General features: G+C 40.9%; 1 protein-coding gene across 3 annotated transcripts; it reads right to left on the bottom strand.

Annotated features, from left to right (window-relative positions):
- Window positions 1-1,392: 1,392 nt before the first annotated feature.
- LOC115151919 (histidine-rich glycoprotein) lies at window positions 1,393-24,363 on the bottom strand. Of its 3 annotated transcripts, none has more exons than XM_029696269.1 (9): window positions 24,156-24,363; window positions 19,738-19,824; window positions 13,287-13,363; window positions 13,076-13,196; window positions 9,056-9,255; window positions 5,859-6,137; window positions 5,260-5,421; window positions 4,841-5,119; window positions 1,393-3,167 (listed from the first exon to the last, which is right to left on the bottom strand). In XM_029696269.1, exons 1-9 carry the CDS (start codon window positions 24,206-24,208, stop codon window positions 3,130-3,132), a joined length of 1,296 nt encoding a protein of 431 aa, XP_029552129.1. In that variant the 5' UTR covers window positions 24,209-24,363; the 3' UTR covers window positions 1,393-3,129. The 3 variants fall into 3 exon arrangements, with proteins under 3 accessions (XP_029552129.1, XP_029552130.1, XP_029552131.1); XM_029696270.1 differs by having other exon boundaries at window positions 19,738-19,821; XM_029696271.1 differs by lacking the exon at window positions 19,738-19,824.
- Between the last annotated feature and the right edge of the window lie 1,407 nt (window positions 24,364-25,770).

The raw sequence follows: 25,770 nt of genomic DNA, 5'->3' as shown, positions 1-25,770 counted from the left end.
AAATAAATAAATATAGTAGGGGAAGAGGTAGTTGTTTGGGCTATTTATAGATGGGCTATGTACAGGTGCAGTGATCTGTGAGCTGCTCTGACAGCTGGTGCTTAAAGCTAGTGAGGGAGATAAGTGTTTCCAGTTTCAGAGATTTTTGTAGTTCGTTTCAGTCATTGGCAGCAGAGAACTGGAAGGAGAGGCGGCCAAAGGAGGACTTGGCTTTGGGGGTGACAAGTGAGATATACCTGCTGGAACACGTGCTACAGGTGGGTGCAGCTATGGTGACCAGCGAGCAGAGAGAAAGCGGGACTTTACCTAGCAGGGTCTTTGTTGAATGATGAGAATGAGAAGGGGGCATTCAATCTAGACACACAAAGCCACCTACCCCAAATCACTCAACCCCACCCATAGATACCCACACATTGGAGTGTTAATTGTTGTGATAACACCTTCCAATAACGGGTCTAATTAACATGTTTGGCTGTTAGAGTGCTTACCTGGCACTTATCTGTGGTGATGGGGAGGGGGTCGGAGCTGGAGGATCCTAATGAAGATCTCATTCTCAGCAGCACACACAGGCAGTTTGGGGTTAAGGTAATTTAGAAACAAGTCCCATTACAAGCCAACTGCAGATCAGATCCTGTGAATTCTGACACAGTGGTGCCAGGAATAGTCATAGTGATACATTTTGATTGATATCCAATTGTGAAGCTAACACAGAAGTAGAAAGTAAACGTATAAGGCTTTATGGGAGGGCGATGTTGCTGTGCATCTAAGTTTTCTCAACGTGATTACTTACTGTACATAGGCTACATGTGCAAAGACATGGGTAAAAAGTTTTAGGTATGTGTGCAAAAAGATTGTATTCAAACGGTTGATCTGTCAATCTTTTTGATTATCCATGTTTCAGTCTAGCCATTCATCTGATTTATAGGATGTTGTTTTTCCCTTCTCCCACAAAGCTCCAATCAACATTTCTCAGCTGGTGAAATGAAGCATAAACAGTTCTCCATTACTTTGAGAGTCGATGGATTCTTCACAGCTGCAGCCGAGGGCCTGTGATCAGGAGTTGGAGACAAAAACAACTGGAGAACATGCCTGACCACACACGTCCACCCACTCACAGTGACTGTATGCCACACTCACTCCTAAACAGAACACTACATCACAATCACCTAACACAACCACATACTAACACAACTTAACCATGATCGTATTGGATTCATTCCGACATTTCAAGAGATAAATGTGTACCGTTTGACATTTTACTGCATTGTTAGGAGTTAGTAACATAAGCATTTGGCTGCACCCACTAAGTCTTATATTGTGTACATGACCAATAAACTTTGATGTGTCCATCCTGTAAGACACACACTGTCAAAGGACAAAACAAACAGGATAGATATTTGATTTTCACTTTACAAGCATTGTACAACCGACAAAGTACTGGAAATACATATACTGTCTGAATCTTAGCCAACAATGTCTTTCTTTCTCAGCACTGTTGTAGGATATCAGCCTTTTCTCTGAAAATAAAGTTATTTGATTCAAACTTTGAATAGAGCCACGACTACTGTTATTAGATAATCTATTACGTATGCCCACATGGAAAACTCAATAGTGTACACTTTGACATGAAGCACAATATGAAATGGATGAAAATAGAATTCAAGAGGAATTGATGTCGTTTTCATAAAGTCTGGCACCTTTGTCTCAGAACACTCAGTAACAAGATTATTTCCTTTAATCTTAATCAATTCAGGGTGGTGCTTCGTTCGCTTAAACTGATACAGAATAAGAAATTACTAAGGAAACAAACTCATGCAAAACAACATTATGCTTGTGGCAAAAACAATGAAAACATAACTGACTTCCGATTCAAATATAGATTGAAGCCTTTCAATGTCAGAAGACAAAACACATTTGATATTGGCGATGCAGTGGTTTCAAAGATAATGATAGTTGAATGGATCTATAGCACCATCTAGTGATAGAAGTACTAAAAATTGTCTGATTTTACATCAGACCACTGCCAAGGTTGGCTTAGATGCACACAGTATCTCATCCATGTTTGATATAGTACTGTGTATGTAAAAAAAAACATCTCCACAATAACTTCTTAATTTTCATGGGCACATTATACTGAGGGTTCCCAATACGAAACAGCTGCCAGAAACTGTTAAGTCACACCTTTTATACTGTCCTAAACACTGGGTGATGATTGGTGCAAAAACATTTATTTGATAATGGGAGATAACACAGAAAAAGGAACATTAAGTTCTCTAAAACAGCATTAATTTCTCTCAGACCGCCAACTTAAAAAGCTACAATTGAATGTTTTATTCTAATAAAACACGTAGATAATATTTAAAAAATAGAGCCTAAGAAACTGAGTTCCGTTCTTGTTAATTAGCTAATTTTACTCCAGTATCATTACCAATTTACTTAGTTAACAAAATAAATATTGAAGTTGATAACCACATGCTCAGACCTGCTCCTGAACATATCACCTTCATATTCATCACGAGATTGAAATGTAATTATATTTGTCACATGTGCCAAATAGAAACAGGTGCAGACTTTACCATGAATTGCTTACTATGTTCTTAAATTGATAGCATACTGGCATCATATCCTCCTAGGACAAATCTGGGATCCAAAGACAGATCATTGAGTGTGATGAGATGATTGCAAAAGATATGAGATTGATTAGCCTTTAATCTATTGTTTATTATAATATTTGATAGACAATTTTCAGATAAAAACTAAAAACAGATAAATGAAACAAAAAAAACTAAGAATCTGAGAATGCAATAAAAAAAAAAAAAAGATGTCATTTGTTCTGACTTGGCTCCTGAACATTGTTGTGGGTCAACTCAAACACTCATAAAAATTGAGCTCTGAACTCCCAAATAGTCAAATAAAACCAACATTCCATTTCAGCTTGCTAAACTATGGATGCAGAGACTATCTATAAAGGGCTCTGAGATGAGGAGTGGTAGTGTGGGGTCCTGAGAGAGCAGCAGCAGGGCACTGAACTGAAGGAGATCCCACTCCTCAGGCCAGTATGACAGTGTTTCCTGATCAACTCTAATGCTTTCTACTGTCTGTCCATGGTGGTCAAGAGGTGTTCTTCTCTCAGCGCCTGGGTGTGTTAGGGTGTGGAGGCAGACCACCTGATCAGACAGGAGACAGGAACATGATTGGATGAAATGTACAACAGTTTTGTGGATACTGACATGTTATAGAAATGTTACTGTTGTATTGTAGTGTAATGTGTTGCTGACCCCTGCCTAAACCGACAAGTGGGAAAACTCTAGAACAAACGTTGGCCGTGCAGTCAATAACGTGCTAGGTGTTGAAGAACAGTGACAATTCAACATGTAGAAGCATTGGGAAAAATAATGTCTGATGTTTTGTGGTCCGAGGCGATAGGACTGCCACCCGCTGCTTTTAACTTCTCTAGGGTAGGGGGCAGTATTTTGACATCCAGATGAAAGGCGTGCCCAAATTAAACTGCCTGCTACTCAGGCTCAGAAGGTAGGATATGCATATTATTAGTAGATCTGGATAGAAAACACTCTGAAGTTTCTAAAACTGTTTGAATGATGTCTGTGAGTATAACAGAACTCATATGGCAGGCAAAAACCTGAGAGAAATCCAACCAGGAAGTGTGGAAACCTGAGGTTTTTCAAGTGATTGCCTATACAGTGACTTAAGGTTCATTTTGCACTTCCTAAGGCTTCCACTAGATGTCAACAGTCTTTAGAACGTTGTTTCATGCTTCTACTGTGAATATGGAGCGAACAAGAGGGCCTGGAAGTTGATGAGTGAGAAAATGACATGAGCTCGTGACATTTTGCGCGCGCTTCCTGCATTTGGAGAAGTGGACTGAACGTGCGAACAAAAAGGAGGTATTTGGACATAAATTATGGACTTTATCGAACAAAACAAACATTTATTGTGGACCTGGGATTCCTGGGAGTGCATTCTGATGAAGATCAAAGGTAAGTGAATATTTATAATATTATTTCTGAGTTTTGTTGACTCCACAAATTGGCAGGTTTGGTTTCGTGTCTGAACGCTGTACTCAGATTATTGCAAAGTGTGATTTCGCTGTAAAGTTTTTGAAATCTGACACAGCGGTTGCATTAAGGAGAAGTGTATCTATAATTCTTTGAATAACAGTTGAATATTTTATCAACGTTTATGATGAGTATTTCTGTAAATTGATGTGCTCATTCACCGGAAGTTTTGGGAGGCAAAACATTTCTGAACATTACACGCCAATGTAAAATGGGTTTTTTGGATATAAATATGAACTTTATCAAGCAAAACATACATGTATTGTGTAACATGAAGTCCAATGAGTGCCATCTGATGAAGATCATCAAAGGTTAGTGATTCATTTTAGCTGTATTTATGGTTTTTGTGACACCTCTCCTTGCTTGGAAAATGGCTGTGTGGTTTTTCTTGTATATGTGCTGACCTAACATAATCTAATGTTATGCTTTCGCCGTAAAGCCTTTTTGAAATCAGACAATGTGGTTGGATTAACGAGAAGTGTATCTTTAAAATGGGATATAATAGTTGTATATTTGAGAAATCTGAATTATGAGATTTTTGTTGTTTTGAATTTGCCGCCCTGCTGTTTCACTGGCTGTTGAATAGTGTGTCCCGCGGGTGGGACGCTAGCGTCCCACATACCCCAGAGAGGTTAAGTACACTCTGTTGCTCTGGTCCGTTTCCTCTTTAAGACACATTTAATGGAATAGGGCTCTTAGTGAGCCTAACCTAAGATGACACGTGAAGGCAATGAAATAGTAGAACAGTAAAGCATGTGACTAACCTGGACAGGGGAGCAGCCCAGGCTGTGGTCCCATGTGAAGGCTCTTCAGTGATGGTGGGGCTCCTCTGGGGCCGTGTGGGGGCATGGGGCCACTCTGTGGAAGACCACGGGGGGGAGGGGGCCCTCGGGGGGGAGGGGGGCCATGGTGGTGTGGGGGTCCTCGAGGTAGTGGACCGTGAGGGCCATGAGGGGGTGGGGGACCATGAGGGGGACGATGAGGTAGCCCCTGTCCCTGGTGCATGGACAGCAGTGGAGGGGGCTTGGTCTTGGGGTATGAGCCTAAGAAAACAGAGAGACTGTCAACACTTACAAGCATAGCCATAACAAGTGACTCATGAGTGATTGATTTTAACATTCCCATCTGATATCGATCCCATCTGCCCTGCAGAACATTTCTATTTTCGAGAATGGTAACTCACCTGGAGTCATGAGGGGGGTGGCAGGGTGCTCTCCCATCCCAGGGGGTGGCTCTCTTCCATGAGGGCCTGAGGGGGTGGGTAGCAGCGGTGGAGGTTTCCCTAAACCAGGAGGCAACATCTTCTTCCTCTCAGGCCGGGGGCCATCACCAGTCTCAGACGTGGCTGGGAAAGAGACAAAACATTAGAACCCTTTACAGGAGTGTATAACATCCTAAAAATAGATGAATTATAACTCAGCATTGTCACTTTAGTATCTAAGAATCCTGTATTTCCGTTAACAAATTGCAATGTATGGTGTAGTTAGAGACAAAATGTATTGCAGCGACACTGTGCGGTCCCTTTTAAACTTCACATGTTTCAGACAGCGAGACATGTGGCCGAGGCGTTCTTAAATGTTTAACGATCTCTTAAATAATTATGAATAGATCCACCATTAAGCACAAAAACAACACTTGTTACAGAATATTTTACATAGAAATAACATCACACATAGAAACAATCACTAATTATTAGAAAATAAGGAGATCTCATTCACTGTCCTAAATAAAAAGCTTGTACTGCGCATAAAGACTATGGACACTATGGTTGTATGGCTGCACCTTGCAGATGGTCCTGGCGGTTGCGAAGATACTCCGCGATGGTGCTCAGCTCCTCGGGGTACAGGTGGACTCCCTCGGCCAGGAAGAAGAGCAGCTGGCGGGTGTCAGAGGGCACAGCATGCCTCTCCACTTTCTCTCTCTCCAGGTAGTCATCCACCAGCTCAGCCGCCCGCTCCCCTGTTTCTGCAGGGTCCTTCTGCTGCGTCCGCTCCCCAAGCCCACGGCCATATTCCGCCATCACAAAGTCCATGGCATGGTCCTTGGGCATGTTGCGGTGGACTAGTAGAGGGGTTTGAAGGTTAAAATTTAAGACATCATATAAGTTAATCATAAAGGAGGTCTTGCTCCGCTATGTCCCACTTCTTTCATACAAGTTTATTTTGATATGGGGTTTTACTTCGGGATTGAGTGAAAATGCAATACCATGTGTGTTCAAAACAGTTCATATCGCAATAATATGTAATAAATTAACACATTTTAAACATGTACTTTTTACATGTTCTTTGAATACTGATATTATATATTTGATAAGGTGAATGTTACTTTGATGAACCGCAAATATGTATTTTTTTTATGTTGTATGCATAAAAGTTGAAAAAAAAAGGTTAGTATTTATGCACAAATGGACTAACTACACAGTATAATTTCACTATACAGATTTTGCATAACATGTAGTATCGCTTCAAGGATAACATTTTAAGTGGATTAAGGAAAGGCAACTTTGAGGATTATTTGAGTTCAGTTCCAGAGAACATTTTTAATATTATACAGGTCCATAACCACGTGCTGAACAGGAAAAAGTAAATATTTTCCAAATATTAAATAACAGTACAATAACAATTATTTTACTTATTAAATAGTATTTGTTGATAATATTTAAAGAAATTCAAGCATATGGCCTGTTCATGATTTAGATACTACCATTATTGATATAAATGCCTTAGGCTATATATATATATACACACACATTATTTATCCACCTAGTAATAGCCCTACATGTCAAGGATAGGTCATATTAAAGTAATACATCAATGAGACAAAAACATTTTTTGAACTTCATTTGAAGCTGTAAAGTTGCTTGTTCACTGGTAAGTGGACGGTCTGGCCACCCTCAATGTATACAAACAGCTTCTTCCTGTTGCACGATTGGTTCTCGTTCTCAGAGGTATGAACAGCAATAGAATAGTGCTTCTTTTACAAATAAATAAATAGTACTCATTTCTTTCAGGTATTTTTAAGTCTTATTCCCCCGAAATCAAAATGATTTAAGTGATAATACCAGAGAAGCCGTGGTTTGGAGGATATAGTGGCATGGGTATTAGGCCTGATATAAAATGCTGCATAGTACACCTTTAAGAAGCTATTCAATAGTAGTTTAAAAAGACATTAAATGTTACAAAAATAAAAATAATACAATGTAAAAATTTGGTCATCTGCTAGTTTGACATTTCCTGAAGATTTATATCAAGCAATTAATACTTTTTCTAGTGTAACTGATATGTGCATACAGTACCAGTCAAAAGTTTGAACACACCTACTCATTCAAGGGTTTCTTTATTTTTACTATTTTCTACACTGTATAATAATAGTGAAGACATCAAAACTATGAAACACCACATATGGAATCATATAGTAACCAACAAAGTGTTAAACAAATCAAAATATATTTTATGTTTGAGATTCTTCAAAAGTAGCCATCCTTTGCCTTGATGACAGCTTTGCACACTCTTGGCATTCTCTCAACCAGCTGCACCTGGAATGCTTTTCCAACAGTCTTGAAGGAGTTCCCACATATGCTGAGCACTTGTTGGCTGCTTTTCCTTCACTCTGTGGTCCACCTTATCCCAAACCATCTCCATTGGGTGATTGTGGAGGCCAGGTCATCTGATGCAGCACTACAAGGTCAGTCAATCGTGCCTTGAATTCTAAATAAATCACTGACAGTGTCACCAGCAAAGCACCGCCACATCACACCTCCTCCTCCATGCTTCAAGGTGGGAACCACACATGCAGATACCATCCGTTCACCTACTCTGCATCTCACAAAGACATGGAGGTTGGAACCAAAAATCTCAAATTTGGACTCATCAGACCAAAGGACAGATTTTCACCGGGCTAATGTCCACTGCTCATGTTTCTTGGCCCAAGCAAGTCTCTTCTCCTTATTGGTGTCCTTTAGTAGTGGTTTCTTTGCAGCAATTCAACCATGAAGGCCTGATTCACGCAGTCTCCTCTGAACAGTTGGTGCTGAGATGTGTCTGTTACTTGAACTCTGTGAAGCATTTATTTGGGCTGCAATTTCTGAGGCTGGTAACTAATGAACTTATTCTCCGCAACAGAGGTAACTCTGGGTCTTCCTTTTCTGTGGCGGTCCTCATGAGAGTTATCATAGCGCTTGATGGTTTTTGCGACTGCACTCAAAACTTTCAAAGTTCTTGAAATATTCTGGATTGACTGACCTTCATGTCTTAAAGTAATGATGGACTGTCGTTTCTCTTTGCTTATTGGAGCCGTTTTTGCCATAATATGGACGTGGTGTTTTACCAAATAGGGCTATCTTCTATATACCACCCCTACCTTGTCACAACACAACTGATTGGCTCAAACGCATTAAGGAGGAAAGAAATTCCATAAATTAACAAGGCACACCTGTTCATTGAAATTCATTCCCGGTGACTACCTCATGAAGCTGGTTGGAAGAATGCCAAACATGTGCAAAGCTGTCAAGGCAAAGGGTGGCTACTTTGAAGAATCTCAAAAATATTTTGATTTGTTTCACACTTTTTTGGTTACTACATGATTCCATATGTTTTTCATAGTCGTCTTCACTATTATTATACAATGTAGAAAATAGTAAACATTTTAAAAAAACCTTGAATGAGAGTAGGTGTGTCTAAACTTTTAATTGGTACTATATATAATACTGAGATATATATAAGTATTATTTCAAACCTAAATGAATATTAAGTGTAATGTGAGAGCCTCTGATGAGGGGGGTGAAATGTGAACTGCTGAGTTCTGAGGACTCAACTACAGAATTAAACTAAAATCACCATAGGCCTAATATTATATATCACCCTTAACTTATTTTAATATAGATCATTTATCAGGAGTGTTAGACTTGGTATTGTTGCTCTTTTAGAGATACATTTTGAATTGTTTAGTTAGAAGGGGCCAGGTGACTGTGGGGGACTTACTTTTGAGGGATTCTGAAAATATGATTACTGTGCACGAGGACAGAGCTACGTTAGTCTGTTCGACGAGAATACATAAGGGGGAACCGTCGGAGCGGACATCTTGTAGGGCCCGGGTCAGGCCCGACTCCGCCTGCAGGTAAATCATTTCCACCGAGAGGCCACGGTCCTGCAAACAGTGGCCTATAGATTTGGGGTAATCCCTTTGAAAGAAGAGAAGAAAGCTGGTTATTGACTTCTGCACACAAACGAGGGGTGCGCAGGCATGTCGTGTGAGAGGAGAGCAGCACCGCTGTGCTGTGGCAGCATGTCCAGGCCTGGCTTCAATCAACCACAAAGACACCTCAACTGAATCACAACTCTTATCAAGGTGTAGTTAAGTGACCAGTGAAGAGCAGGATAACCTGGTATATCCACTAGGCTTGGGCGGTACACCATATACCGGGGGTATTTGGAAAATCCATGCGATATCAATACATTTGAATATTTGTAGGTACTTTTTTTTTTTTTTAATAACTGCAGTCAACTTGTACAATACCTTAGGAGATAAAGCAGAATGCGTTCATCATTTCACCTGTCACATTATGAAGCTTACCATACTTCCCCAGAATAGTTGATCCAGTCACGTGTTTGTTTGTAAATAGCACAACGGGAGCTAGTCAGTCCATAGCTTTCTATATCGGTGAGTCTCTGTTGTGCGGCACATGAGGTGAAGTTACACTTCTATGCAATTCACTACTAAATGTTTGCCATCAGATATCTTATAAAAAGCTTTTTGTCAGTAGTCAGAGCTCTGGATGAGTTCTGTACAGTTTCCGTTTTCCCCCCTGTGCTTCCTAATAGCTTTTCTCCTGCGTTCTTCTCCCCTGTGCTCCGTGTACACATGCTGCTCTCCCTTCAGAAAAGCATGTATCACAACTTTGTTCATTTGCACAATGTATCTCGTTCACTTTTGCTTGTAAATGTCAACACTCACCAAAAATGGACATTCTGTAGCTACGAGCTATGCTTGTATAACTTTGTGCTGGATTTGCAATTAGTTTGTTCATTTTTCGCTCGTTAGCATATAGCTAAAAGCGTCTTATGTGATTTCGCTATTAGTTTGTGCAAATTTTTAGTAGTCTGGTAATAGTGGCCCAATGGGCTTCTCTTGTGATTTTAGCACCCCCTTGTGTGCTATGCCGGTAATACCGTATATCACGGGATGAGAGAAGGGAAGGTATGGCGATATGAAAATCTGGATACCGCCCAAGCCTAATATCTATAGGCCAAATATTATAAAAATGTGATAAGTTGATTAAATCCTGCCTGCTGTGAGTTCTTTATCTGTTGATGTGCATTTTGTATTTAAATATGCTTATAAACATCTTAAATCTACAGTATTGAAAAAGCATGAACAGTATTGACCAGTGACAATCTTCATTGAACCTACAGTCACTACTGTGTGTAACATACAATATGTTGAGGAGGGTGGGACAGTGATGTCTCAAAGCCCACAACAGGTACACATCATAACACTTGTGATGAATGTTTAAAACTCTGCTTCATTAAAAACACTACTGTCAATTAACATGGCACTTATTCAATTTCTCTACAAAACAGCATCTTTTGGCACCAGTTTTTAGTTTGTAGGTCTTTTCTGCTCAGAGAAAGTATTAGCAATATGTTAAGGCAGGGGTGACCATTTCAAAACACGGAAGTTGAATGTGTCGTGTCCACAAGGACCAAGGTGTGTGTGAGTTAACAGTATAAAGATGTAAGTTGCATAGGTCATCCGGATTTACATTATATAACACTGAGAAAACATAACTTTATAGCACAGAATGAAGAAAAGGAAAAAAGATCAGCAGATAGTGTTATTATTACTACACTGGGCATTTTTTAGTAGGCTATATTCAAATGTAAAATTGTTACATTTTATGCGAGTGTTGCAATAACACTTTTGAGCAGGGAATTGAATATGTTTGCTAGGGATAGACATGGCAATTGTTTTATGGGGGGCATCCACTCATTTAAAAATGACAGCAAATTCTGTCCTGTTACTACTATTTACAGGTGTAAGTAGCTACCAAAGCAGTGCTAAAGCAGGCTACTTACTGTATGAAATTAAAACCTAAAAAAGTTAGCCTTTTATTGTAACAGAACTTATTTTTGAAAAGGCAGACTGAACCCATGAGGTCAATGGACCTTCAGTCTCTTAAATTGCTGCAAGAACTGGACAACTTCTACATTTTCTTTAAAGATGGATAAAAGCTTAATTCTGTTTCATGAGTTTGATGGCTAACTCATCTATCCCATTTCATGAAATATATGAACGGGTGAATAGTAGAGTTAAATAAACATGTATTACATGACATGTATTACGTGACACATTTCAGACAAGTGTGTACAAAATTCGATCAGATTAAGAATTGAGAGTGCACTCTGAACAAAGCATTGCATGACTGTTTACAACAAAAAGTGATGTTCTCCATGAGGTGTTTTGTTTTCATAACACATTGTGTTATGTTTCTGTTGATTGTTCTGTAGTGTCTGCGTTGAATGTCTGGATTCATGTTTTTGATGGTTGTCAAGAATCAACCAAATATGTATCTTCAACAAATCAAGTTTGCATATTATGGGATATCGAACAATCCCTAATTTAGTTATTAGTCAAGTTTAATTAACTGGGTGCAATTTGAACCAAAATCTGGCTTTACAGGAGATGTTGATATGGTGAATCTCCTTTTAGCCGAGGAAGATGCAACTTAGATTTTTTAAGCAGAGACTGAATTTCTGCATGTGAAGAAACTAATTTATAAGTGATTGCAAGGAAAACAAACACAACTACAGGTCTTGGGGGGGGGGGGGGGGTCTGATTCATAAACAGGGAGGCAGTTTTCTACAAGTTAATTAAAAAAAAAAGTGTTCAGCCAACCTGGAGAGAAAGACATGAGTAGTATGGAAGTTTATGCAAGTGTGTAAGAAACAAACAAAAAAAGAACAGTAGTAGCATTTGGCCCGTTTAGATAAGCTAAAACAATAGTTTTAAATGTACCTCAGTCAATCTTACAATTGACTTCAGTTTAGTTTTTCCAGGTTGTTGCCATTCATACGTACCGTAATTTCCAGACTATAAGCCGCAACTTTTTTCCCAGGCTTTGAACCTCGCGGCTTAAACAATAACGCGGCTAATATATGGATTTTTCCCGCTTTCAATTTTTTTTTCTAAAAAAAAAAACATTCTGTGACGTGCTCAGTTTTTGGGCGGCATGAAGCTTTCATTAGACCAATGAAATTGCAGAACGGGTTAAGGTCAAACAACTTTTTTGTTTACTTTTTAGATTAAATCGAGCGCTCTCAAACTTCCCATCATTCTGATTACAGTAGTCATTTTGTCACCCTAATCATGGCAAAGACACAGAGAAATGCATATGATGCAGCTTTCAAGTTGAAGGCGATTGATCTGGCTGTTGGAAAAGGAAATAGAGCTGCTGCACGGGAGCTTGGTCTTAATGAGTCGATGATAAGACGTTGGAAACAGCAGCGTGAGGAATTTACTCAGTGCAAAAAGACAACTAAAGCTTACTGCTAATTTTTTATTTTTTGTTACAAGCCGTGTTTCATTAAAGCCTATTTATTTTTGTTACAAGCCGTGTTTCGTTAAAGCCTGTGAAAAGTTAATTTGTTTCAATGTACCGGTAGGCACCTGCGGCTTATAGACATGTGCGGCTTATTCATGTTCAAAATAATACTTTTTTTAAAAATTCAGTGGGTGCGGGTTATATTCAGGTGCGCTCAATAGTCCGGAAATTACAGTAGGTCTTCTTGGCAATTACAGTTAAATTCCCACACAAGTCATCCCCAACAGGTGTATGGGTATTTTCATTCCTTTTCACACACAACCACCACAGTTGCTGAATTCTCCATCCTCACTCCTGGAGTAACACTCATACACCTCCCCTTACAAGAGCATAGAAAATATTGGCAAAAGAAATTCCAAAAAGCATAAATACCCTATTTTCTTAAAGGTGAGCTACTCACGTGCTCTGGTTGCTCACAGACAGAACCACACAGTCGGCAGGTGTCTTCTCCTGGAGTTGCTTATAGAACCGCTGGTAGAGGGCGCTACGTTTGTCAGCTGCATTGTAAACTTTGGGAGAAGCTTTGAAGGGAGAGAAGACATTTTCTAAACAGGTTGTTGGCAAATAAATTCATTTAGTTGACAGACCACATAAGAGAAATGTGATCTTACCATTTTGTTGATGTTGATATCCTTCATAGTCCATGTTGTTACCGGAGTAGTTATGCTGTTGGTCCAACTCCTCGTAACTGAAAGTAACACAGACATTCATGCATGAAGTGGCTTTCACAATGGCAAAGACATATGCACCATATTAGTACAGGCCTACTGTATTTTTTATTTTTATTTTATTTCACCTTTATTTAACCAGGTAGGCAAGTTGAGAACAAGTTCTCATTTACAATTGCGACCTGGCCAAGATAAAGCAAAGCAGTTCGACAACATACAAAAACAGAGAGTTACACATGGAGTAAAACAACATACAATCAATGATGCAGTAGAAAAAATAAGACTATATACAATGTGAGCAAATGATGTGAGATAATGGAGGTAAAGGCAAAAAAATGCCATGGTGGCAAAGTAAATAAAGTATGGCAAGAAAAAACACTGGAATGGTAGATTTGTAGTTTGAAGAAAGTTAAAAGTTAAAATATAAATAATATGGTGCAAAGGAGCAAAATAAATAAAATAAATAAATACAGTAGGGGAAAAGGTAGTAGTTTGGGCTCAATTAAAGATGGGCTATGTACAGGTGCAGAGATCTGTGAGCTGCTCTGACAGCTGGTGCTTAAAGCTAGTGAGGGAGATAAGTGTTTCCAGTTTTAGAGATTTTTGTAGTTCGTTCCAATCATTGGCAGCTGAGAACTGGAAGGAGAGACGACCAAAGGAGGAGTTGGCTTTAGGGGTGATCAGAGAGATATACCTGCTGGAGCGCGTGCTACAGGTGGGTGCTGCTATGGTGACCAGTGAGCGGAGATAAGGGGGGACTTTACCTAGCAGGGTCTTGTAGATGACCTGGAGCCAATGTGTTTGGCGACGATGATGAAGTGAAGGCCAGCCAACGAGAGCATACAGGTCGCAGTGGTGGGTTGTATATGGGGCTTTGGTGACAAAACGGATGGCACTGTGATAGACTGCATCCAGCTTGTTGAGTAGGGTATTGGAGGCTATTTTGTAAATGACATCGCCGAAGTCGAGGATTGGTAGGATGGTCAGTTTTACGAGGGTATGTTTGGCAGCATGAGTGAAGGATGCTTTGTTGCGAAATAGGAAGCCAATTCTAGATTTCACTTTGGATTGGAGATGATTGATGTGAGTCTGGAAGGAGAGTTTACAGTCTAACCAGACACCTAGGTATTTGTAGTTGTCCACAAATTCTAAGTTAGAACCGTCCAGAGAAGTTATGCTGGATGGGCGGGCAGGTGCAGGCAGCGATCGGTTGAAGAGCATGCATTTAGTTTTACTTGTGTTTAGGAGCAGTTGGAGACCACGGAAGGAGAGTTGAATGGCATTGAAGCTCGTCTGGAGGGTTGTTAACACAGTGTCCAAAGAAGGGCCAGAAGTATACAGAATGGTGTCGTCTGCGTAGAGGTGGATCAGAGATTCACCAGCAGCAAGAGCGACATCATTTATGTATACAGAGAAAAGAGTTGGCCCAAGAATTGAACCCTGTGGTACCCCCATAGAGACTGCCAGAGGTCCAGACAGTAGGCCCTCCGATTTGACACACTGAACTCTGTCAGAGAAGTAGTTGGTGAACCAGGCGACGCAATCGTTTGAGAAACCAAGGCTACTAAGTCTGCCGATGAGGATGTGGTGATTAACAGAGTCAAAAGCTTTGGCCAGGTCAATGAATACGGCAGCACAGTAATGTTTCTTATCGATGGCGGTTACGATGTCGTTTAGGACCTTGAGCGTGGCTGAGGTGCACCCATGACCAGCTCTGAAACCAGATTGCATAGCGGAGAGGGTGCGGTGGGATTCAAAATAGTTGGTAATCTGTTTGTTGACTTGGCTTTCGAAGACCTTAGAAAGGCAGGGTAGGATGGATATAGGTCTGTAGCAACTTGGGTCAAGAGTGTCACCTCCTTTGAAGAGGGGGATGACAGCAGCTGCTTTCCAATCTATGGGAATCTCAGACGACACGAAAGAGAGGTTGAACAGGCTAGTAATAGGGGTTGCAATAATTTCGGCAGATAATTTTAGAAAGAAAGGGTCCAGATTGTCAAGCCCAGCTGATTTGTAGGGGTCCAGATTTTGCAGCTCTTTCAGAACATCAGCTGAATGGATTTGGGAGAAGGAGAAATGGGGGAGGCTTGGGCGAGTAGCTGTGGGGGGTGCAGTGCTGTTGAATGCAGTAGGGGTAGTTAGGTGGAAAGCATGGCCAGCCGTAGAAAAATGCTTATTGAAATTCTCAATTATAGTGGGCTTATCGGTGGTGACAGAGTTTCCTATCCTCAGTGCAGTGGGCAGTTGGGAGGAGGTGTTCTTATTCTCCATGGACTTTACAATGTCCCAGAACTTTTTAGAGTTGGAGTTGCACGAAGCAAATTTCTGTTTGAAAAAGCTAGCCTTGGCGTTTCTAACTGCCTGTGTGTATTGGTTTCTAACTTCCCTAAAAAGTTGCATATCGCGGGGGCAGTTCGATGCTAATGCAGAACGCCACAGGATATTTTTGTGTTGGTTAAGGGCAGTCAGGTCTGGGGAGAACCAAGGGCTATATCTGTTCCTGGTTCTACATTTCTTGAAAGGGGCATGCTTATTTAAGATGGAGAGGAAGGCATTTTTTAAAAATAACCAGGCATCCTCTACTGACGGGATGAGGTCAATATCCTTCCAGGATACCAGGGCCAGGTCGATTAGAAAGGCTTGCTCGTTGAAATGTTTCAGGGAGCGTTTGACAGTGATGAGTGGAGGTCGTTTGACCGCTGACCCATTACGGGTGCAGGCAATGAGGCAGTGATCGCTGAGATCTTGGTTGAAAACAGCAGAGGTGTAATTAGAGGGCACATTGGTTAGGATGATATCTATGAGGGTGCCAGTGTTTGTGGCTTTGGGGTTGTACCTGGTGGGTTCATTAATAATTTGTGTGAGATTGAGGGCATCAAGCTTGGATTGTAGAATGGCTGGGGTGTTAAGCATGTCCCAGTTTAGGTCGCCTAGTAGCACGAGCTCTGAAGATAGATGGGGGGCAATCAGTTCACATATGGTGTCCAGAGCACAGCTAGGGGCCGAGGGGGGTCTATAGCAGGCGGCAACGGTGAGAGACTTGTTTTTGGAGAGGTGGATTTTTAAAAGTAGAAGTTCAAATTGTTTGGGTACAGACCTGGATAGCAGGACAGAACTCTGCAAGCTATCTCTGCAGTAGATTGCAACACCGCCCCCTTTGGTCGTTCTATCTTGTCTGAAAACGTTGTAGTTAGGGATGAAGATTTCACAGTTTTTGGTGGACTTCCTAAGCCAAGATTCAGACACAGCTAGGACATCCGGGTTGGCAGAGTGTGCTAAAGCAGTGAATAAAACAAACTTAGGGAGGAGGCTTCTAATGTTAACATGCATGAAACCAAGGCTATTACGGTTACAGAAGTCATCAAAAGAGAGCGCCTGGGGAGTAGGTGTGGAGCCAGGCACTGAAGGGCCTGGATTCACCTCTACATCCCCAGCGGAGCAGAGAAGGATAAGTATGAGGGTACGGCTAAAAGCTATAAGAATTGGTCGTTTGTGACGTCCAGAATAGAGAGAAAAAGGAGCAGGTATCTGGGGGCGATAAAATAGCTTCAAGGTATAATGTACAGACAAAGGTATGGTGGGATGTGAGTACAGAGGAGGTAAACCTAGGCATTTAGTGATTATGAGAGAGATATTGTCTCTAGAAATATCATTGAAACCAGAAGATGTCATAGCATGTGTGGGTGGAGGAACTGAGAGGTTGGATAAGGTATAATGAGCAGGGCTAGAGACTCTACAGTGAAATAAGCCAATAAACACTAACCAGAACAGCAATGGACAAGGCATATTGACATTAAGGAGAGGCATGCTTAGCCGAGTGATCAGAGGGTCCAGTGAGAATCAGACAGCTAGCCGGACCATAGGTAGCAAGCTGGTGGAAGATGGGAGGGAGGTCTGTTTTTAGCCGCCTCGTACGTTTCCGTCTGTGGGTTAGTGGGGTTCCGTGTGGAAGGGGGGACCTGTCCAAGTTGGCAAAATAGTGAGTTATAGTGGCCCAAGAAAAGTGTCCGACAGACCTATTCAGATCGCAGCCGAAAAGACAGCTAACGATTAGCTGGCCGCAGATGGGCGATCAGGTTACGTCGCGACGGAGGGGCCAGTTGGACAACTCCCTCGGGCAGATAACGTCGGTGATCCAGTCGTGAAGACCCAATGGGGCTCCGCATCGGCAGTAAAACGGGTCAGGATAGGTGAGTTGTAGCCCAGGAGACACTTCAGCTGGCTAGCTCAGGAGTAGCCCACGAGTGGCTGACGGAATTCTTCAGCTGGCTAGCTAGCTAGCTCCGTAATAGTGTGTGTTAATTCCGAGACCGACGTTGCCAATAGTCACTCAGGTAGCAGCTAGTTAGCTGCAAGATCCAGGTGTAAATGTCCAGAGCCTGCGGTAGAAATCGAGGAAAGGAGAGAGAATAGGTCCGATATGCTCTGGTCTGAGTCGCGCTGTACAAAAACTGGCGATAGCTTTTCGAGCTAATGGATAGCTGAGGACAGCTAACCGTAGCTAGCTGAACTTCAACGTTAGCCAGTGAAAATGGCTAACCTCTGGCTAGCTTCTGTCGTGGAATTCAGATGAGGTAAATAATACTTTCTTTTTTTTTTTAAATTGATGAGGCGGGTTGCAGGAGAGTGCTTTGAGGTTGAGTATTTAGAATAAAAAAATGTAAAAAGATAAGTGAAGAAAAAATATGTAAATATATATATATATACACGGGACACGACAGGACGTCTGAACTGCTACGCCATCTTGGATTATTTTTGATGGCCAATAGTATGACTTCAGAGATTAACATGTCATGCTGTGCTCTTTCAGTAAAAATAGCTCACCTGTAAAACAAAAACCTCACTAGGCTTTGTAGCATTTGTTCACCCCTTCCTCCACACAGGTGTGCCTACTTTATTCTTCAGATGGAGCGGACATCATAAGTATTTGGCATTAGCAGATTATGGTACATATTCACAAACCATTTGATTGCATGTTTTGGCACGCCACCTCACCACACAGCATCATGACCCCTCAAACTAGCCTTTTTAGAATCCGAGAGTGAAATACTTACACACTAACATGCAGGCTCAGCATTCCCGAACTGTCCCATTACAATTCAGAATGTTGAAACAAACTTCATTTCAACTTACTTTACCGGTTGTCTGCCGATTTTGTCCCCATGTCGGAGGTAAATTGGATACAAAATATCCACAGGGAACTGTTATCAACCAGACCTTCAGTACGCTGGTCTGTATAGTTTGTATTTCCGGTTTTTATTTTCAATAATGATGCAATTCGCAGGTAACAAACACTTGCACAATATGGCCAATATTGCTAGAAATAGTGCTTTGGTCAACGACATTCGGATATTGTTTACATATTGTGCATCACATGACTGAAAATACAAGTGAATACAACTACCGGCAGAGCTAAATGTAGGGTAAACAACACTTTCCTGTGGATACCATAACTCCACCTACCGCCAGAAGGACCAACAGCATGCACAACCGGTAATGTAAGTGTAAATATAATTTATTCAACATTCTGCTTGTAGAGACTATCGTGTCTCTTCCCCCCCCCCAGAGACTTCTTTCAGACTGATAGCGCGAAGTAACCATGGTAACAGTCTGATGTTTCGGCAACCATCAAACTAGCCAACTAACACTCCACAATTTATGATGGAGTTGAGTGGCAACTAGTGTGGATGGATTGGAGCTCCGACATCAGATAAAACTAAGTTAATAAAAATAGAAAATACCCTGCATTTACACGTCCTGTAGAGTTGAGTTTAGTTCGCTACCCTCAAAACCTGCCATGAACATTTATCAACAGCCAATCAAGGAATGTTGGCAGACTAGCTAGCTAACAATTTTGAAAACTAGCTAGCTAGCTAACTTAGGGTGCGTTCGTAAATTCACTCTGGCTATCTAATCTGATTTCAGAGCACTCTCATCTGAGTCTGCCAGAGCGCAGAATAACTGATCAATTTACGAACGCACAACACCTGTGAAATATAAAAGTCAGAAAAAAAACAGAATTAAATTGTTGATAGCAGCACAGTTACCAACGCTCTAGTTAACATGAAAACAGCCTAACCAGCTTGGCTAGGGCGAGTAAAATGGTCAGAGTGAGCTGTTTTCTCATTTGTGTCTGAATGTAGTTAGCAAGCTAGCCAACTTTAGCCAGTTAGCTTGGGTGCTTGACTGCCGTTGTGAGGTCAGAAAACTCGGATCAACCCTACTACTGTCAGAGTAGTCGAGTGTGCACTGGGAACACTCCGAGAGTGAAACACTCAATTTACAAAACGGACAATCTGACAACATTCTGAATTTACAAAACGCCCAGAGTGTACTCTAGCACTCCAGAGTAAAATTTACAAAGCCACCCTTTGTTAGCTGTAATGTTAACTACCTCTCAGAATCCTTGTGGTCGTCGGTCCTGTCTTCTCTCACGGGGTATGGTGCTGGTCTTCGAAAAGGCCGAAGAGGTTTAACACTGCTGAAGGAGATTTACAGTTAGCCAGCTATTAGCATCACAGCCATAAGCATGTGAGCGGAGCAAGGAACGGAGATTGACCCATTTGACTGGAGCGCAGAGCGAGTTTCCCCCCAAAGGCTGGAGCATCGGACTTCCCGCCGCTCCAGTACTGTTCACTTCACAAGCTCAGGGCATGCCTGGCCCAGCATGCATTTGTAGGCCACTTGTGTGCCGTTACAGCCCCTTGCTTTAGCTACTGTCATGGAGTTCGCTAAATATATTCATAAAGAAACTGATAAAACACACAGGTGCAAAATCAAGGTGACTTAGAAAGATGAGGAGGACCAAGAGCGGGAGTGCGGTGATGTAGTGTCAACAACTAAAGAATCATTGTGGAATCTGAAAAGACATATCCCAAAAGCATGATGTGAACTATGTGCACATGCTAACATAAAAAAAAAAGTGGGTAGCTGGCTGTGTCATTGTAGCAAAGTACTTATAAATAAAAAAATCTGATCTCTTTAAAGTTTAGCTCATTTTCATTCTATTATCTATACAATAGGCAATCATTGATTTTAGACCCAATAGGCCTGACATATTACCTCTTTCAATGAGCTTTGCGTTTTGATAGGGTCCTTTTGCAAAAAAAATTTTTTTTAAAAACACTTTAGGCCTAGTTATAAAAAATAAATAAAAAAAAACCTCTCCATCCCTGCCCAGCAAGAGTGGCCCGAGGGGTGTTTAGCATCCCCAGTGGCTCTACAAGCGCAAAGAGTATTCTCCGCAGCTGGCCTGCTCACCAGGCACCATTGCATGAGCCTGAAGCCATAGACGCTGGGCAAACGTGTTTCTAAAAGTGAATTCAAAGGCACTGTAGACAGCCGAGTTAGGCATTTTTCATTACAATTCTCTTTAAATTCTCCTTATACAACGGTGGGTCTAATCCTGAATGCTGATTGGTTAAAACTGCATTCCAGCCGGTGTCTATTCCACAAGTAACCACTAGCTAAATCTGACATTAAAATTCCTATTTACTCTGTTCCATTTGACTGCGCAATCCACCGTCTCATCAGCCCAGCAATTTATAAACTTGATCTCCACTATATAAAACAGCTCGACATTGTCACATTTCTTTAGACTAACATTTAGTTTTTAACAGCAGAGATTTGTCCCATGTGTACCGAGTAGGGATGTACGATATATCAGTGAACATATCGGAATCAGCCAAAATTAGCAAAAAATGCCAACATCGGTATCGGCCGATGTGTAGTTTAATGCCCCGATGTCAAAGCTGACGTGCATACCTATATAACGTAGGTACATGACGTATTGACACCACGTAAAATGTTGCGCTATACATGCAACACAGCATTCCTAAACTAGCCCATAATGTCTGCTGTGTGGATATAGCAGTCATTTGAAAGAATAACAACATTTCAGCGAGACAACACAAAGGCGAAATCCATTAAAGCCAAGATAATGGAATTCATTACCCTTGAATTAACCGCTCTCTGTCGTTGGCTTTCGCCGACTGGTCGAGCACTGGTACACACTACCATGTGGGCTACTTTTCAGACGTTGCCCTACCGGAGTTACACAGTAACAGCGTCATTGCCATTAGCTTCATGACATACATACTAGGGAACGCTGTCTGGGTCTTTGCGTGTCAAAAAAGATACAGTAGCACTGTCAAAGCTCTACAAAAAAAGTCTGAAAACATGTAAACACAGGCCACGAACGACATGTTTACAATACTGCGTTGGTAATAAAGCATAATTTGTTCAACCACAACTTCTGGGGTAGCTAGCTTTAGCTTGGTACCTAGCTAGCACCAATACAACCAGCCAGAAAACAATGACCAGTAGAACCTGCAGTCATTTTCATTATTCTTAGCAATGATTTAGGAATCCTTGTGAGTAAGTATTAGCTAGGTAGCCACTTGTTGTTCGCCTATTGAAATTCAGTTCATGACAATAAATAGCTAGTCAGCAACTTAACCCTGTTGCCCAAAGCTAACATTATAAGCAGCCAGCTAGCTTCATCTGGCTAGTGAGGCTCAATGGCACCAGCTTATGGGTTGTGAAAATAGCCACAATAAGGATTAGGCACAATAGTGGAATTTGCAGTTTGCCTTCAAAATAAAAGTACCTCTTCGAAAGTGATGCAGAAGGTTACAATTGGTGGAATCATGCCATATTTAGACTAGATAATGTTAAAGAAGGTTGGAATGTGAAGCAATGAAATGGGATATTAGTCTACTCGGTGACACCCACAGAACAACTGAAGAGTTTACGTAAATATTAGCGCTGTAGTTCTTATCGCGGGACTGTGACATCACCCCCCCAGTCAGCCTATTGTGTGTATTGACATTCATTTTGCACTGTACAGCTTTACCTAAGAATTGGTTATCAATGAAATGGGGTATCAGTCTATTCAATACCCAATATATTTTTTCCCCCCCCAACGTCCTCAGAGTTATCAGACTCCAAAACATCCACGCAGTATTGGTTTTCCTCGGGAATAGTGTTCAATACACATAGGTTGACAATAAATGTGTCTCAATTCAGTTGTTTCAGCGTCCCGCAATAAAAGCTACAACACTAATGTTCTCTGGGTGTCATGGAGTAGACTGATACCTATGGATTGTGGATCAATGACATGGGGTAAGACTGTACAGTGAAATAAGTATGCCACAATGCAATTCTAAAGTATAATACATCCAGGGTGATTTCAACAGATTTGTCAAATTAACAAATTATTGTCTTTTGTTGATTTTATATAACATTCCAAACTTGTTTAGCATGACTTATTCAATTATGGCATAATTCTACTATTTGTATTCATTTGCATCACTGTCAATGAAATACGTATATTTTGAAGGCTAACTGCAAAGCCACTATTGTGGCTAATACTTATTGTGGCTAGCTTCTAAGAACTGTCGTATAAATTAGGGTTATTTTAGACGATGACACCTAGCTATATAGTTAACTAGCTAACTATAGCTACTGAAACATAGTAAAATATAATATATTTTTGGGGAAGAACATTGTTTGCATCCATGAGCTAGCTAGCTTTAAAAAATAAAAAATGTAAATGGCCAGCACTGTAGGTACCAGCACTATAATATTCATATCGACGAATCGTTGTGACATATGAAACACCAGTGATAGTGTAATCAATGTGCAATGTGTAAAAATGTATGAACGCGTTAAATTATGTGACGTGTAGTCATATGCAGGTCCTGATTGGTCAACAAGCTTATTTGACACACCAAATAGTGTTATTTGACGTGTATCTTTTTGACACACAAAGACCCAAATGGTGTTCCATAACCGAAACGATAGGACGAACCAGTTGGCTTGATTGTAACCCTAGATGTGTGTCGGGACTATATCGTGGAAGGATGAAATAACGTTTAATATAAATATGTCAATAATTATTTGAATATGTTGGTAACCCGTTGTATAAAAGTGATAATGCCCTCGAAACCGGTGTTTGGAGGAAATATTGGCAGTTTGCCGGCCGGCCCTCGAACCAACATATCCTCCAAACACCGGATTCTCTAGCATTATCAATTAAGTAAGTCAACGCCTATAAACACAATTTAGAATATAATAATTTAATACAACAAAATGTTGTTTAAATGCTGAGCGCTTAATGTTCCTGCCAGTCTAGTGTGTCGGACTCGCAAATGTATTTCTGTGTAGACTATAGCCTTAAAAAAAATGTTAAATAGGCTAATATAGCCTAAATAAATCGTTTTCGTTCCTTCTTAGGCTACCTGTCTGGCTTGCGACTTATTTAGAATGTTTATATACTGTTTAACAACACATGTACATTAGCTAGCCTATTTGAAATGATTAACGCTTCTAAGTCACCTTTTCATGTTTATTAAAATACCTTTTCATTGAAATCATAACGGTTGATTTCAATACTACCAAATGGTAGGTCCAGGTAGCCACATAAATAGATGGGGGGGTTGGTTAAATTGTGATTTAAATTATAAGAGCGAATTTGGCGCGGCAATATTTTTTCCCTCTGTGCAAGAGCAGTTTTTAAGTGTCGTTGGAGAGGACGTGGAGCGCCGGAGGAAAACTATTTCCGACCGCTCAACTCAGCTCACATACTCTGAACACCTAACGTTAGCCATTCCTTTGTGAATAGCTGCGTTAGCTAGCTAGGCTAACAACGTTACACACACCCACCCACAATACAATAGTTATCCGGTTAATTGGCTAGCTAGTTAGGCTCCAGATATGACTTCTGCCATAGCTAGTTTCATATCTAGCTCGTTAGCTATCTAAATCAGGCAAGAATGAGGCTGACTGAAGCTACGCTAGCTAGCCACTTACCCTCCATTTGGGTTGGGTTGAGGCCGTCTGCCGCCTGGTGCCCACGACGACATTGCACTTTCGTCAAGTGGGAATACCTCTAAATAAACCGTGAAAAATAATAAGTATTTGGCCAAACAGACGAATGATGGCTTGCTAGCTAACAGTGCGCCCTAACGTAGCAGGCGTAAAATATCCAGGCCGTATTTGAAAGGATCAAAACCGCAATGTATCATGTGGTACATTCGGACTAATCTACAAATAATAATGAATCGTTATTTATTACGCAAAGTGATTTATAAATCAGTGAATTGGCAGTCGTGTTGATGCTCTCGAACACAGCCACAGGCTTCTTCTTCTTTAAATTTCAATTGGCAAATCGCAACCAACTGAAAGGTGCATACATCGCCACCTACTGCACTGGAGTGTGAGACCGGTCACGGCCTCATACGGTGAGGGAAAAAAGTATTTGATCCCCTGCTGATTTTGTACGTTTGCCCACTGACAAAGAAATGATCAGTCTATCATTTTAATGGTAGATTTATTTGAACAGTGAGAGACAGAATAACAACAAAAAAATCCAGAAAAACGCATGTCAAAAATGTTATAAATTGATTTGCATTTGTCGTGGAAAATTGTCTTAAGAACATAATACTCTTGCAAGAACTTGTGAATTCAACATAGACTTTAATACAGAGTAACAAAGCCGAGCCCTTCCATGGAAGGACCCTATTACACACGCAACAGAGCCGAGCCCTTCCATGAAAAAGACTAAATTCTCACATTACAGAGTCCTATCTTTATAGGATTCTGTCTTTGCATAACGCATAGAGTCCCCTCCCTCTATATGAAAATAGCTTCCCTTGACCATTTTTCACCATTATCTCTCCATATCAGTTCTTGTTTGCTAACCTGTTAGGGATAGGGGGCAGTATTTACACGGCCGGATAAAAAACGTACCCGATTTAATCTGGTTATTACTACTGCCCAGAAACTAGAATATGCATATAATTATTGGCTTTGGATAGAAAACACCCTAAAGTTTCTAAAACTGTTTGAATGGTGTCTGTGAGTATAACAGAACTCATATGGCAGGCAAAAACCTGAGAAGATTCCTTACAGGAAGTGGCCTGTCGGACAATTTCTTGGGCTTCTTCACTCTCTTTATTGAAAACTGAGGATCTCTGCTGTAAAGTGACACTTCCTACGGCTCCCATAGGCTCTCAGAAGGCGGGAAAAAGCTGAATGATGTCTTTGGAGCCCCTGGCTGAAAAACATTAGCGCCTTTGGTAAGTGGTCGATCAGAGGACAATGAGACTGAGGCGCGTGCACGAGGCGACCCCATGTTTTTATTTTCTCTGTCTTTGAACTAAAACAGGGTTTCCCGGTTGGAATATTATCGCTTTTTTACGAGAAAAATGGCATAAAAATTGATTTTAAACAGCGGTTGACATGCTTCGAAGTACGGTAATGGAATATTTCGATTTTTTTTGTCACGAAACACGTCGGGCGCGTCACCCTTCTTTACCCTTCGGATAGTGTCTTGAACGCACGAACAAAACAGAGGATATTTGAACATAACTATGGATTATTTTGAACCAAACCAACATTTGTTATTGAAGTAGAAGTCCTGGGA

This window comes from Salmo trutta, chromosome 17, assembly GCF_901001165.1.
Source record: "Salmo trutta chromosome 17, fSalTru1.1, whole genome shotgun sequence".
NCBI lineage: Eukaryota > Metazoa > Chordata > Actinopteri > Salmoniformes > Salmonidae > Salmo > Salmo trutta.
This window is presented reverse-complemented; position numbering and strand designations above follow the sequence as displayed.

What these genes read in the sequence shown, in the direction of transcription:
- LOC115151919 (XM_029696269.1), bottom strand. Translation starts at nt 24,208, where the DNA reads ATGTCGTCGTGGGCACCAGGCGGCAGACGGCCTCAACCCAACCCAAAT. An exon ending in CAACCCAACCCAAATGGAGG is followed by an intron (nt 19,825 to 24,155) that starts GTAAGTGGCTAG and finishes AATCTCCTTCAG; the next exon opens with CAGTGTTAAACCTCTTCGGC. An exon ending in ATATCAACATCAACAAAATG is followed by an intron (nt 13,197 to 13,286) that starts GTAAGATCACAT and finishes CTCCCTTCAAAG; the next exon opens with CTTCTCCCAAAGTTTACAAT.